We start from the raw sequence: 14,652 nt of genomic DNA, 5'->3' as shown, positions 1-14,652 counted from the left end.
TAGCCGGTCTTAAAATTAGTCCATCATTTCGGCATCTATGATAAATTTAATTGAACGCATGGCGAAGAGTACCAAGCTATTTTTCTTTTAATTTTAATCATATTTCATGTTTATTTAAAGCATAATTTAGACACGAATCGACACCATTAATTTCAGTACATTGTCTACGTTACGTTGTCGAATTCGTCTTATGAACGTCATAATAATTGAGTCAGTCGCCGGCGACCGCATCACATTTACGTATCTTGAAGCCTATAAATGAGGTCTATCCCTAAGATTGCCGGAGATGGCCGAGTTAAGTTTGCCGGAGATGGCCGAGTTAAGTTTGCCGGAGATAATCCAGTAAAGTTGACGGTGATGGCCGAATTAAGTTTGGCGGAGATAACCGAGTTAAGCTTGCCGGAGATGGCCGAGTTAAGTTTGCCGGAGATGGCCCAGTTGTAACGATTGCTGTTGTGTGGTCACGGTAAAGGGAAATTTGGAATATTTTGAACGGTTTGGTGAAACCTGCCGTCATCAGATGTGTGCGGTTGACGAACGAAAATTGAATTGAAAGAGTGATTATTAAAGAACAAAGATTTTTATTCTTTTAATTCGAGTTTATAAAGTTAAAGTTTATTGTACATTTAGTTTGCCGCCGTGTCATCACGAGTTTACAATGCGTATTTAAATGAGATGAGAGGTCACATCAGAGGCAGTACAGTCTCCGTGGCCTAGTGGTCAAGGCGTCCGCATACGGACATTTAAAGGGTAGTGCTTGGAAAAGTGGTGTACTCAGTACTGGTTCAACCCAGGAAAGTTGTATCCCGTGTATCGGTGCTTTACAAAGAGCTAGGGTATCGCACCCGGATATCTTGTATCTCACTCTGTTTCTTCAAGTCTTCCAATGTCTGGATTAGACTGCGAATTGCTGTCACTTCTATCTCATGTCACTTATGGCAATTTAAACACAATTTAAGTCGTGATGGCGTCACGGCGAGGTCAAGCCATAATACAGCCAATGGGCGCGGGCAGACCTTGATAAACTCAAATTAACAATAAAATCAGAGGCAGTTCTGAAGTATCTAGGGATTGGGTGGGGTCCAGGATTTTGTGCATCTTTCCTCAACCGAAAATATTGTTTAAATGTAGTGAGGTGGGTTTTGATGTCTTCCATTTAATAATGATTTGGCTGTGATCAGCTTGTGCATTCTTTTGTATTTCATTCATGCTTGTTCCCCATATTGTCATACAACGTCCACTTACATTGGTGGCGCCGTAGTACTCCAAGTTTCCCCGTATTAATATCTCATTTCGAGCATTATTTAAGGGAGTTACTGATACCATTTAAACGTATATAGTACACCATCCACAACCGAAGTGAACGCCATGACAGTCTTGCACTGAACTATAAACAATATGTGCATGTGGTGCAAGGATAGATGATGCCGATTATTCTTATCCTCGTGATATATATATATTTTTATATATATAATTTCGCATGTTGAGTCTTTCATCCGCTAAATACTGATAGTTTACATATTAAAAGATACAGAAAGAATATTAGACTATACTATAATAAATGTCCATATGCCACTGCAAATACGTGGGGATAAAGGCGACAAATTTGTTCGTCCTTTCAGTGTCTTGATTTGATTCATGAAGAAGAAATCCTGAAATTTCTATTTAAACATAATACTTCATGTTTGTAGCAATTAAAAGTTTTATTCAAGTCTATTTATTCTCAGCAATCCAGGATTATTTCCTATTATTTCCTATTACGGGAACTCGTCTACCTATTTTAGGCCGGACATTGATTTCTTATGAACTCCCAGGTATGTATTATATACGTTTAAACTAATGGACGTTCAAAAAGAGATATTTCGTTCGTAAAGAATTTACTGTAAAAAGAAATCGTAAAAGAATCCGTCCACTATATACAATTATTTGGTTCTAACTTAACCGTCTCCGTGGCCTAGTGGTTAAGCTCCGCCTACGGAGTGGGAGGTCGTGGGTTCGACCCGTGGCCGCGTCATACCAAAATACAATAAAAATTGGTACAAGTAGCTCCCTTGCCTGGCGCTTGGCTTTTAAAGGGTAGTGCTTGGAAAAGTGGTGTTATCAGTACTGGTTTTACCCAGGGGAGTGGTACCCCGTGTATCGGTGCTTTACACCGAGCACGTAAAAGAACCAAGGGGTCTCTTCGAAAAAGAGCTAGGGTATCGCACCCGGACTTCCTTGTATCCCACCACTGTCTCTTCAGCGTGCTGTCCCTTAAGGACCCCGTTGGAAATAAGTGCTTGCACTTTCACGGGTTATCCTTGACCGCAAGGTCTAAAGAAATACATACACATACATACAGGCATCTGCCAATTGCTGTTTGGTGTTTATTTATAAATGTAATCAAACTAATTCAATTCCAATCAATCGTTACTTACATAACATCTTTGAACGAGTCTCTGTGAACGAGTCCCTTCAATAGTATTATCACAAACCATCGTTTCATCTTGGGAATGCGATCGATAACCGTTTAAACTTTGTGCGTTTTTAGTTTATACGTATACTAATCTATATAATCTATGCTAGTATTGTTTTAAATGTCAACCCGTACACTACTATTAAACAAAAGTATAACCGTTATTTATTGCAACATTTATATATTGCCGTGCATTCTATGATTATTATACTAATTACATTTTCTACAAGTCGATTTATACAACTCACAAATATACCGACAAAATAAGGGAGGTAACTCTCGCGGAAAAATGAATTTGACAGATCTTCCGCCGGAGGTTTTGACGTTTATTTTGTCATATTTAAAGGGAAAGGATTTAGCTAGAATTTCTCTATCTTGCACTTTATTGCGAGATTTATCAAATAGCGGAATATTATGGCAGCAGCGATGTTTAAAAGGCGAGTAAACGTGTTTGTTTACTAAAGTTATCATGAATTCGGATAAAAATATTTCGGATACATATTGGAATTGTATTATCACAGCATACTACATCATTATGAGATCGCTGATTCGATAAAAATACTTTTATTCTTTATCTTAGTCTTAAAAATGTTTATATTTTAAAAGAGCTACACAGTATAAATCATACTTTGGAATAAATGGCTTCTGATGGCCAACAGGTCAACGTCTTATCTAGTTAGTAGTAACTTTTGTTATCAACCATCAATGCTATTTACAGTTTATTTTTGTCAGTGTAACTGTATTAGTTGTCAATAAATACTGCACTGAATTGACATAAGAAAGCGAGCCATAGTTTAAGTTTAAGTTTCAAAGCTTACTTTTCCGTTTTGTTATTATTTTTATGTGAGCATACATCACTTGTCTGTTTTTCATGTGGTATTACAATACCGTAGATATAATAATCCATTGATTGTGCTCAAATTGTGTATATCATGTAACTTTGAAATAAATATGTTTAAGCCGTATCACATCAAGAATGCTGGATGTAAATTACGATATCAATTTACTTTGACATTTCAGAGTTCAAGTTTACCGATGTTGAAGGCTGGTCGTGTTCATTTAGAGAAGTTTATTCGAAGGGTACGTGTACTGTTTACGTAAATTTAAATCTCATATTAAGTTGTTAAGTGCCATTATATCAACATTATTGTACAGTACAAAATGACCTCGCAGTTATATAGTATAGTTATATGAAAAAAAAACTCTTGTATTTAGCCACAATATTAATAATGGGAACTTTTTACATTTGGACATTCATTATGCTCCCCTAAACGTAGCGTAGAGTCGCCAAAACAGAAATCGTCAAAGACTCTGAAGCGGCTGTTCATATGGAATATAGTGTATACAGACGTTGATATCAATGTATATTTTTTTTCTAATTCCAGTTCTAAATAACTACGGATTTCTTCTTGGACTTAAAAGGAGAAGAACAGATTGCTATGGTGGTTTGGTGCATATAACTGTGAGTGAATAATTCCTACTTCGAGTAATCTTTCACGCTTGTAAAAGTTCTTATTTCAATCCTATTGTGAGGCTCTTTCGCAACATTGCTTGCTTTTGGAGTGTTTTTTCCGGGCCAACTCGTGACCGAAAGACGGCCCAATTCGAATATTCAAACATACATTTTTTCCAAATTTTATGTTTTGAAAACCTATGTTTTAAAACAATGGTCACTAACATATTTTGTGTATGAAATATATTTTAAGATGAAATAGAATTCTCAATTTTAGCCAAGATAACACATTTTTCCCAATCACAAAGCCCCCCCCCCCCCCCCCACACACACCAGCCTTTCCCATCGCCCTGTTACCAGACTGGTGAGGGAAAAACACTGCTCAGTTCTTATAGTCTCTAGTTGAAAGTCAATGACATATGTATCTTCAGCTACTTCATTCACTCAAATGATGTATGTTAAAACGTCCAATGTAGAGTCAATGATATAAACAATAAATAATCAGTGTTTGTAATCTTTATTTTAGCAAATGCAATATTTTTTTAACCAATACAATCCTGTCAACAATTTGCTTTGTAAGAGTACATTAAAACTGCTTTAAAACATAACAAATATTTGTTGATTTCAGTACGAAAAAGGTCGAATAGTGGCGTACGAGTATTTTGGTAAAAAAGACATAAGAGACAATTTGGAGAGAATTCGGCTGTTTAGCATTAGTTTCGTTGATGGCAATGTCAACGTTACATGGTATCGACGTCATCTTGACGTTGACGTAACGTGTACTATTGAAAAGGTACCCGTGTAATTAATACGTTTTTTTTTCAGTATATTCTTTCACTTTCTTAAAGATTTTCTTTTTGGGACATTATTTTGTTTGGTTTAAAGCATTCGGAACTCCTCGGCCATTTTTATCGAAAATAACCTCGGATGTATCAGTTTGAGTAGTTCGTATTTTTTTGAATTATATTATTAATTTAATTTAGTGTTTTAACGTGTTAATGCATACCTAAGATTAATTTGATTGCCAGTGAAGTGTATAATTGCAAACATAAAAAAGTTTCCCAAGAGTTAAGTCATAAAGTTTAACTGCTAAATAAAATAAATACGCGATATATTGCATTGGACTTAAACGTACCGCTCTTTGAGTATGTAAACCGTCCAATTACATCTGAGGTTGTTTTCGATAAAAGTGGCCGAGGAGCTTCGAATGAGTTTAAAGGAATTATGCGATATGAATAAATATTTGTAATATTAATTTTTAAATTGTCTCATTAGTGTTCGTAGCTACAACATATCTTGTTTGTGAGTGTAGCCTACAATTAACAGTTACAATTCAGGAAGATGTCAATGGGGACAGTTTTCATGTACAACTCGGTGATTCTTCACACCCAGATAGGGGTCAGATTGAAGAGGTAAAAGATTCAGTTTTATCTAAATTCTAAACAATAATAATAATATCCGTTTTAAGTTCCACTCTTTGGTGTTCCGTAATAACTTTGTATACCGAAGTTCCACTTTAGATTAAAGAAAATGACTAAAAAGCTTGATGCATATAAGACATCACTTATATGTAGTATGTTGGCAAGTAGATTGCATTGTATAACTAAGTTCTACTTTCAAATAATGAAGTTGACAAAATAGTTAAATGCATAGAAGGTAGCACATATGTGTAGGGTGTTGGCTAGTAGAATGCAAGTGTACAGTATTTCAAATGTTTAATAAACCAGCTTAACCCACATTTTATAACATTTAAGCCGCTGTTCCTCGGTCTGTTTATGTTTTAACCGTGTTAGTTTTAATTCTTGTTGATAGAATGTGGGGCACAATGCACATACAGAATGTAACCTTGGTTAGAGCTACCCTTGTTTATAAAAGTACACAGGTTTAGAGCAGGTATCACACTGGACTCCCATTAAACGTCCCTCCCATAAAACGATAAGTGTTTTAGTTGTGAAGCGGGGGGATCCTACGATCTACGATTATTAAGTTGACGGTCAAGTGTCTTACATCTTGACCTCGCATCCGCCACTGTGTAATATTGAATAAACTTACCCCTACTTTATAGGTATTGCGGCGGTTTCGCGCAGAGTGTGACTTGCGGGGTATGCATGGGATGAACAGCCTTACAGACCAACGATTCAAGGAGATAGTCCAGTAAGTCAGGAACATCTCCTACTTTCAACCATATTTATTGTTCAGGCCAATAAATTGGCGAAGGTTTCACGGCGCAGACATCTTTGCATCGTTCTGTGGTGTTTTTCCAGCTTACTTTAATAAACCAATTAGCATAGGTTATTTGGGACAATTACCTTTTCTAAATGTATCTGCATAACCCGTATATTCGTCTAAGAAAGTGGCTTTTTACCTTGAACTACCGCAAGCATGCTCCGAGCCTCATGCCTCGGATTCGCCTCCCCTCTTCCCAGGTCCTGGTTCCTGGTTATCTCCCTTGGACTAATCTACTAGCTGGGTACCAGTACCGAAATATACCACAGTTCTACAAAATTGCGTCAATACATTTTGGCCAAGGATTGCATTCTTAAAATACAAGGAAATTAAAAAAAATACACGAGTAGAAACAGAAAAAAAACATAGTCTTTTTAAGGTTCAGAAATATTTTTATATCTTTTCTGTCAAAAGAGTTATTTAGAAATTAACGTCACTTACTTGTTTGTTTACATCGGTTTTGACCCGTGGTGACCCATGTGAGAACCCCGTTGAAGTCACGTGATTTCTCACCCTGATAGCATGTGCAATATGCAAAGCAAACTGCTTCAAGGCATCAGTTCAGATCATTTCAATATGACTAACGGTCAGGAAGCAATTAATCCTGTATTATTGTTTTTCCTAATTTTAGTCAATTTTCTTTCAGGTCAAAACAAGTATTTGAAAGACTGCGCATGCCTGCTATCACAGGTACTTTTGGTTCCCAATTTCCTATTGGACCCGGCTTGTTTAAAGGGATGTACAGTGCACTGTTATTGTTGACGTACGACATGGAGAAACAGAAGGCGTTAGCATCAAAAATATCGGTGACATGACTTTTCAAATTTAATTAACAAGTATAATCATGTAAGTGGTTATCAAGTTATAAATCGTTCATGCTTAACAGGGTCAGATATCGAAACAAATAATTTTATGTGAATTGCGGACACAATGCTTGTAAAATTGATTCAACATCATATAAAGTTCTATTGTTGACAATCATTTAAAAAATATGATGGAAACCAAACTTTTCAATTTCGCATTTAAGTGTTTGTTAAGGAAAACAACTGCTAAGTGAGTAACACCTCAGTGAGTTTAACTCGTATTTGAATTTGTTTGTACATGATAATTTACTTTGCAGGGTGACAGCAATGTTCCCGCGGGAGAGGTAAGTATAGAGGTCAATCTACAGAAACCAATGGTGTTGACTGCAGAGCAACAGCAGTCACATGCCAGTATCCGTGCACTAAACCCAGATGACCCGCCCCCGATTCTGGGAGAAGATTGTGATACATTCAGACAGCCGTTTCATGATCCTACAAACTTTGGCCAAACCGATGGGTTCGATCCACCCACGTTTTGTTTATGCAGGTATTAGATATTAATCAGTTCTTAAAGATGTACTCTTACTCCCAAATAAGATTTACCACATTTAATACAATTGTTTTAATATACCAGAAAGGATAAATAAATGTCGAAATCGATGGCTTTTATGAAAAATAATAAGTTTAATTCAAAAGAAAGGTGTAGCCGATATTTCAAAGTTATGACAGGACAGCAGATCACAGTCAATCTTTTAGCACTCACCAATGATTAATATGGTTGCGTTTTTAGCTATTAAATACATGGTTACAATCTTGTTATCAGTGATAATATTTTCATAAATGAAGGAAGTAGTTAAAGGCTTATCACCTGAAATTTATGTTTTTTTATATATGTGTATGTATTGCTTTTGAATAAGAGTGTCATTTTAAAGAGACTCGCTCATGTTTTTGTAAAATGCAGTTTTATGTACGATGAAATTAAGTGTGGCAAATCATAAGGAGTGTAAAAACTAGGATACCAAAAGCTGGAACCCTTAAGCTGGTGTTAATATTTGCTAAAATCTCGACTTTGTCGTTTGAAGACCACAATTTTCATTAATGCTAATAACGACTATGAGCTGTTCGTTGTTGCATGATTGGTCGATTGACTTTATCACATGATCATTATCACATGATGTTATCAGTGTATTGTTGGAAGGTCAACACATCTATCGTTTTATATAAGTTCTAGTTGTAATGTGGTTAAGGCTTCTGTATTTTGATATCATAGAGTAAAATTATGATAAAATACTTGTTTTCAGATGCATTACCGGGAAAAATAGTTTTTAGTCCCAACACATGCGCGACTCCCTTTAAAGGCGCACAATTTAAAATGATCCTGTTAAACTCATTAGACTTATTTTTTAAAACGAAAACAAATGTGATTTGTGTACAGATAAAACAATACAAGCGATATTTTGGCGCTTGTTTAACTGGTTAATTAGTAGCCACGTAGCTATTAATTATTATTTTTTTATTAATGCATATATTTATATGCCGCCTTAAGAGGGCAGATTTCATCAAAGTCGAACTTTTTTTCTTTTATCACACATGACATTGATTCAAAGCATGGTTATACCATCGCAGAACATTTGCTACATGACATCTTTGTTTGTTACTAAGCTAAATGGTTTGTGATTTAAGTATTTTGCTGAACATGCTGGATCTACTTGATATTTTTTGTATACATTTTCACAGCATTAATTTTTCTCCTTCACCGGATGTTGTCACTTGCATAGTGGTTACGTTCATCCAATTTTATCTTTTTTAAGAATCTTACCTTTTTAGATCGACTATTCGAAGAATAAGGAGGGCTATACTACTCGCCCCTGCGTCGGCGTCCGGTTAAAGTTTTAGGGCAAGTTGGGATTTTCACTTATAAGTCCAATACCCTTCCTTCAATTGACTTAATACTTCACACAGTTGTTCAGGGCCATCACATAATGAGGTTAGAAAACTCCATATTATCCTTTATACAAATGATGGCCCCTGATTGACTATGAAACTAAGGTTAAAGTTTTAGGGCAGGTTGGGATATTTATTAATCACTCTATACCCTTCGTTCAATTGACTTAATACTTAACACAGTTGTTCAGGACCATCACACAATGAGGTTACATAACTCCATATTATCCTTCATACAAGTTATGGCCCCTGATTGACTTCGGTTAAAGTTTTAGGGCAGGTTAAAGTTTAAGGGCAAGTTGGGATTTTCACTTATAAGTGCAATATCCTTCATTCATTTGACTTAATACTTCACACAGTTGTTCAGGGCCATCACATAATGAGGTTAGATAACTCCATATTATCTTTTATCCAAAATATGGCCCCTGAATAACTCAAGTAAGGGTTGACATAGTGTGACCAAACTTGGTATATAGGTCAAGTTTATGCAGAGCTTTCATGGACTGCCTTTGGCCCCTAGGGTCAAGGTCACTGTTTCTAAAAATAGATTACTGTTTCAGTTATGGTTGACATACTGTGACTAAACTTGATATGTGGGAAGAATTTATGGATGACTTCCTTGGATGTGTGTTTGGGGTCCTTAGGATCAAGGTCACTGTTACAGAAAACATAGAAGAAAGCAGTTGAAACTGAATCTCTTCTGCCAATCATTTAAAACCTGGTTTTGTCACATCGCGATTCTTGTTCACTTTTTAATTTGATTGTTTTATTGCTTTTGACAGGCACATAATACATCGTTATGGAATTCTCTTCTAAGTCAAAGCGGCTTAGTCGAGGGTGCTGTCTTACGACAGCTCTTGTTTCGAACGTTGATGAGTGTGTAATACACAAGTGGTACTTTCTTCTCATGTATTTTATTTATTTAGTGGTCTCTAACCTTAATAAGTATAATATTGCGTAACACAGTGTCAAAATGCGTCATGAGCGTTATGTTGTTATTACTTGTTTTGCCATTGGCTTCCATTATACGAATACAAAACCAAATATTTTTCTCTTAATCCGCAGATACCATGCCCTGGGCACCGTGTCACCCACTGGCTACACTGACCCCCAACAAATCCCCGTGCATTTCATGGTTTTTAATGAGGAGATGTTTGGAGTTATGTGGATTGGCCTTCATCACTTTTCCCTGTACGTTAAAGTCAAGGAGCAGTTTGAAACCTACGAGCGATGACCTTTTCACTTGCGAATATACGTGGAGCTTTCTCAGGAACGTTGGACATGTTTATTTGCAGTTTTGTGGTCATAGCAATATCTAAAAAAAAACAATTATTTGACTCCATTTTTATATACTATACATGTTACATATTTCTGAAAATTTACATGAGGTTAATGTGGGAAAAGAGTTTTATTTTTAGAAATGCTGATGAGAATATGTGCGTTTCCATGTATGAAAATGTCTGGGACATGTTATTTTCATATACTCCCTTTTGATGAAGAGAGACAAATGTACCCCCCCCCCCTTTCGACGAAAGGAGCTAAACTGTAGTTTATCTTTATTCTTTTTCTTTATTTTATCCTCCTTCTTTTTCTTCAAACAATATATGTCCAGAGCAGAGCTCAGAATTGACCTGATGAAATTGCTTGGAACTTGGACCATATATAGATGGCATTACCAAGTTGTGTTCCTAGTAATAATTATAACTCTTGGATACTTTGTTGCATAGTTATATTCCCTTGTTCAATATGTTAAAGCAGATTGTGTCCAGGGCATTGTTCAAAAGCAATGAATTCATTTTTTGATCATTTATATGTAACAACATTGAATTGTACACCACGTAGTCTTTTCAACTGTTAGGCAATTTTGCAGTTATCTCCCTTCTTTGAATGTCTTCAGAAAAAGATGGCTGAAACATCGCTCTGAAACGAATAGAAGAAATTATTTTGATCTGCACATTGATATATGGCAATGGGAAGTTGTGCTTAAATCTGCAATCTCACAGATTTACCCTTTTTACAACTTTTTTTATTTTTTATCTTGGAAAGAGCAAATTTTTGCGTTAATATCTGCAAACCAATGATAAAAGATTGCTGACAAAAGACCAGATCTCAGATTTTCATTATTTCCGTTCGAAAGTTAATGTTTTATTGTTTAAACCGTTACTAACGATTTAAGAAAAAGCATAAAACATTATTTTTTTAACTTAAATATAACAATCTGCGATCTAATTTTTGTCAGCAGTCTTATATTACTGGTTTCCTTGTATTTTCGCAAAAATTGGCTCGTTCCAAGACAAAAAATAAAAAAGTTGTCAAAACGTTCAATCTGTGAGAGTGCAGCTTTAACGCTAGGACACATACTAACAAAAGTTACCCCCTCCCCCTGTTCTTCGCTTCTAATCAAACAAAGTTGTCTAAAGCATAACTCAGAAACTACTGAAAGAAATTGGGAATTTAATTATTTAAGCTTTAAACATAGATAGGGGCGTCAAAGGTCTTAATCAATGACTACGGAATAGAATTCTATTAAGCTCATAACATTAATAAATTACAATGACAACTTGTAAATTATGCAATAATTATAACGATTGGACCCATTATTTCAAAGGAATCTCCCATTTTACTTCGATTTATTTTCCAATAAAAACTGTCGTTGATATTAATCTGAAACAAATGGGAGGTATTTTGCGACCTTTAACCTACATTGATATTTTCCCTTGTATGTTTCCTATTTACTTTGTTCATTTCTAATTCTTTCACTCTTACTTACCATTTTTTTCTAACATGCTCTAGTTGGGACGGGGTGCATAGGTTATCGAATGCTGCGCTTTGAAAAAATAGTATTGTCTTCATAAATGGTATATACGGATTTAAATTGTACCTTCAAGCATGACATCTGCTACGCTTTATACATCGTGGCTTATTAGTTATTGGTTAAAACGATTAATTTCATGTCCATCTTTGCCAGAATCTTTTCGTACCATGTTTGGGGAAAAGGGGTGTCTGTGATATATTATATGCTTATTATTATTTATGGGGGGATTTAAGGTATTCTTATGTTATAGCTTTGAGCGTGTCCGTCGAAGGGGTTGCGTGTTCGAGTCCCGGTCGGGGCGTTTCTGAATATTCAGCCTAAACTCGAACTCTGTTAGCTCGATGTTCTAGTTATGTCGAACTTTTTTCGATTTTTTCTCAGTGAAGTTATACACTTCTGGTACTTCGGTTATATCGAGTGTTCGTTATCTCGAAGTATTGTATTTAAAATATTTTCTGCTTGATATTCAGGAGACATTATCTGGACAAGTTCTTTGCAAAGTAATAAGCAAATATACGGAACACATTACTTATTCTTATACTTAATATGTTATATTAATAGTTATATAAATGATTTAAATGTTACCGTAAATTGCATATTTAAATAAAATCATTTAGCTTTTATTTTGAACGAGGTTTATACATTGGTTGAGTCACCATTTGGTACCTTTGAACTGTTTTCACATTAAGCCCAACACCATGTTTTCCTTCAAATGTGTTTTAAATGGTTTCATTGATTTTGATAAACGTGTAGGTATCATTGTATTGATAATGGTTTTGAAACGTACCGCAGTCTAAAAGGCAATCTCACACGATGAAAATATTTTTGTTTTAATTAAAAATAACGTCATAACTAAGTTACCAAAACAATATTGTTCCTACAAAAAAATTACGCTCGACCATATTTTTCTTTTGCATTAGCGTTCTAATACTATGTACAGCATTGAAACAAACTATGAACGTGTTCACTCACATGTTGTGATTTAAGTGCAATAAAGATCTTTTGTATTAATGACAAATAAGTAGAAGGTTTCTAACATAATTATAACCAGAGGTTTAGAATTTATGGTATTGTTAAGTAGTTTATGGACTGAGAGACTTGCGTATTGAATATATTTTGTGAACCAAGTTATTTACGTAGCGGCTTTTTGAAACCAATCATGGTATCCTATGATATTTGGGATGTTCTTCTTTGGATGTGCATACATACCAGGGGCGGTTATAGGAATTGACGTTAGTGGGGGGGCGTAATGATTAAGGGGTGTAACCTTTTGACTGGCGCCTCTGCCTCTGTCTCCGAAATATATTTGGTTTAAAATGTTGACGGGGGGGGGGGGGGGGTATTCCCATCTGAACATTTTAACAATGTTTAGCCCAAAATGGTGTCTTTTGGGGGGGGGGGTGGAGGGGCACGCGCCGGATGCCCCCTCCCCCCAGCGCATCTGCTATTTCTAACAGCTCTGTATACTCTTAAATTAATACATATCAGTTCTCCATAACTTATGCGGTATTGAAATAAATATGAACTGAAAACTCGTGTTTTGTTTCCACCTCCCATTAACACATCTTTGTCATGTCCTTTATATCTTTATAGTTGTAGTTTATCAATAAATCCATTCTAATGAGAAGAATATTTTGGCTACAAAACACATGTACACCGACTCGTTTCTTTTGAATTGTTCCTACATGTTTATGTGAATTGTTCTTCTGGGGTGAATTGATGCCCGTACTTATTTTCATCTTGCAAAATTTTCTAATTAAATAATATTTAAAAAAAAGATTCTATATCATTCAAAAGGGGTATGACTAGACACCAAAAAGCAAGGAAAAGCACGGAAACCCCCGAAAAGCATGGCAAAAAGCACAATCTCGTGTGAAAGCCAACACTTTTTACATTAAGCGAGTTATTTTCGCGGAAACAACCAAATTGCATAGCCAAAAGTACAGAAACCAAGGGAAAACAAATTAGTGTTATGAACAAAACTGATAATTCTTACAGAAAGCACCGGAAACAAAGAAAAGTGAAAGAAAAATCAAGATAGACAAACAGGAAAACATACCTAGTAGTATAATAATAAATTGAGTAGTTTATCTTGAAACTATGGTTGCATCGATGTGACTTTTGTAAAACAATGTTTATCTGCCGACCACAACTTATTTACTATCTCATTCCCACGAATAAGCTATATCGTGGCAACGATTTACTATCTAAGCGTTCCCAGGACTAAGTTATTCCGTGGCAACGACTTACTATCTAAGCGTTCCCAGGACTAAGTTATTCCGTGGCAACGACTTACTATCAAAGCGTTCCCAGGACTAAGTTATTTCGTGGCAACCACTTATTATCTCAGCGTTACTACGACTAAGTTATTTCGTGGCAACGACTTACTACCAAAGCGTTCCCAGGACTAAGTTATCTCGTGGCAACGACTTACTATCTCAGCGTTCCCAGTGTTCCCAGGACTAAGTTATCCAGTTACAACGACTTACTATCTCAGCGTTCCCAGCTTTCCCATGACTAAGTTATCCCGTGGGCATGACTTACTTTCTCGCTACCACTTATCTCCTGTTCGTGGAGACGAGTTAGATAGTTATGTTCACGAGATGAAAAAGCCTCACGCGACACCTCAATGCCACCGTATGAAATAGTTCGCTGTTTAACTGAGATCTAAATTCGGAACGAAACAAAAGAGTTCTTTATTTCCACTGACATCTCAAAAAACAATAGGGTCGTTAAGTAGGCATAACTTTCTTTCTTTTTTTTTCTTTTTTTTTTTGGGGGGGGGGGGGCGGTGTTCTGAGCCAAACCGACCTATAAAAGGGTATATCACTATTGTAGACAGTTTCAAATATAAAATGGTCAAATATTAATATATTCACTTATAAGTGAACATTTTGTTTGGAAATTACGGAAAAAAGTCCACACTATGGTAAAAAGTGTATGGTCGGGAGGAAAA

General features: G+C 35.8%; 1 protein-coding gene across 1 annotated transcript; it reads left to right on the top strand.

Annotated features, from left to right (window-relative positions):
- Positions 1-2,737: 2,737 nt before the first annotated feature.
- LOC128230196 (F-box only protein 31-like) lies at positions 2,738-13,019 on the top strand. The gene is made up of 9 exons (XM_052942260.1): positions 2,738-2,892; positions 3,476-3,535; positions 3,841-3,917; positions 4,537-4,701; positions 5,246-5,320; positions 5,974-6,062; positions 6,781-6,940; positions 7,255-7,484; positions 9,947-13,019. The coding sequence occupies exons 1-9, from the start codon at positions 2,745-2,747 to the stop codon at positions 10,113-10,115; spliced, it is 1,173 nt and encodes a 390-aa protein (XP_052798220.1). The 5' UTR covers positions 2,738-2,744; the 3' UTR covers positions 10,116-13,019.
- The last annotated feature ends 1,633 nt before the right edge of the window (positions 13,020-14,652 follow it).

This window comes from Mya arenaria, chromosome 4, assembly GCF_026914265.1.
Source record: "Mya arenaria isolate MELC-2E11 chromosome 4, ASM2691426v1".
Lineage (NCBI taxonomy): Eukaryota > Metazoa > Mollusca > Bivalvia > Myida > Myidae > Mya > Mya arenaria.
The sequence above is the reverse complement of the archived record's forward strand: the minus strand, read 5'-3'. Positions and strand labels throughout refer to the sequence as shown.

What these genes read in the sequence shown, in the direction of transcription:
- LOC128230196 (XM_052942260.1), top strand. Translation starts at nt 2,745, where the DNA reads ATGAATTTGACAGATCTTCCGCCGGAGGTTTTGACGTTTATTTTGTCA. An exon ending in TAGAGAAGTTTATTCGAAGG is followed by an intron (nt 3,536 to 3,840) that starts GTACGTGTACTG and finishes TTCTAATTCCAG; the next exon opens with TTCTAAATAACTACGGATTT. An exon ending in CGTTAGCATCAAAAATATCG is followed by an intron (nt 6,941 to 7,254) that starts GTGACATGACTT and finishes TTTACTTTGCAG; the next exon opens with GGTGACAGCAATGTTCCCGC.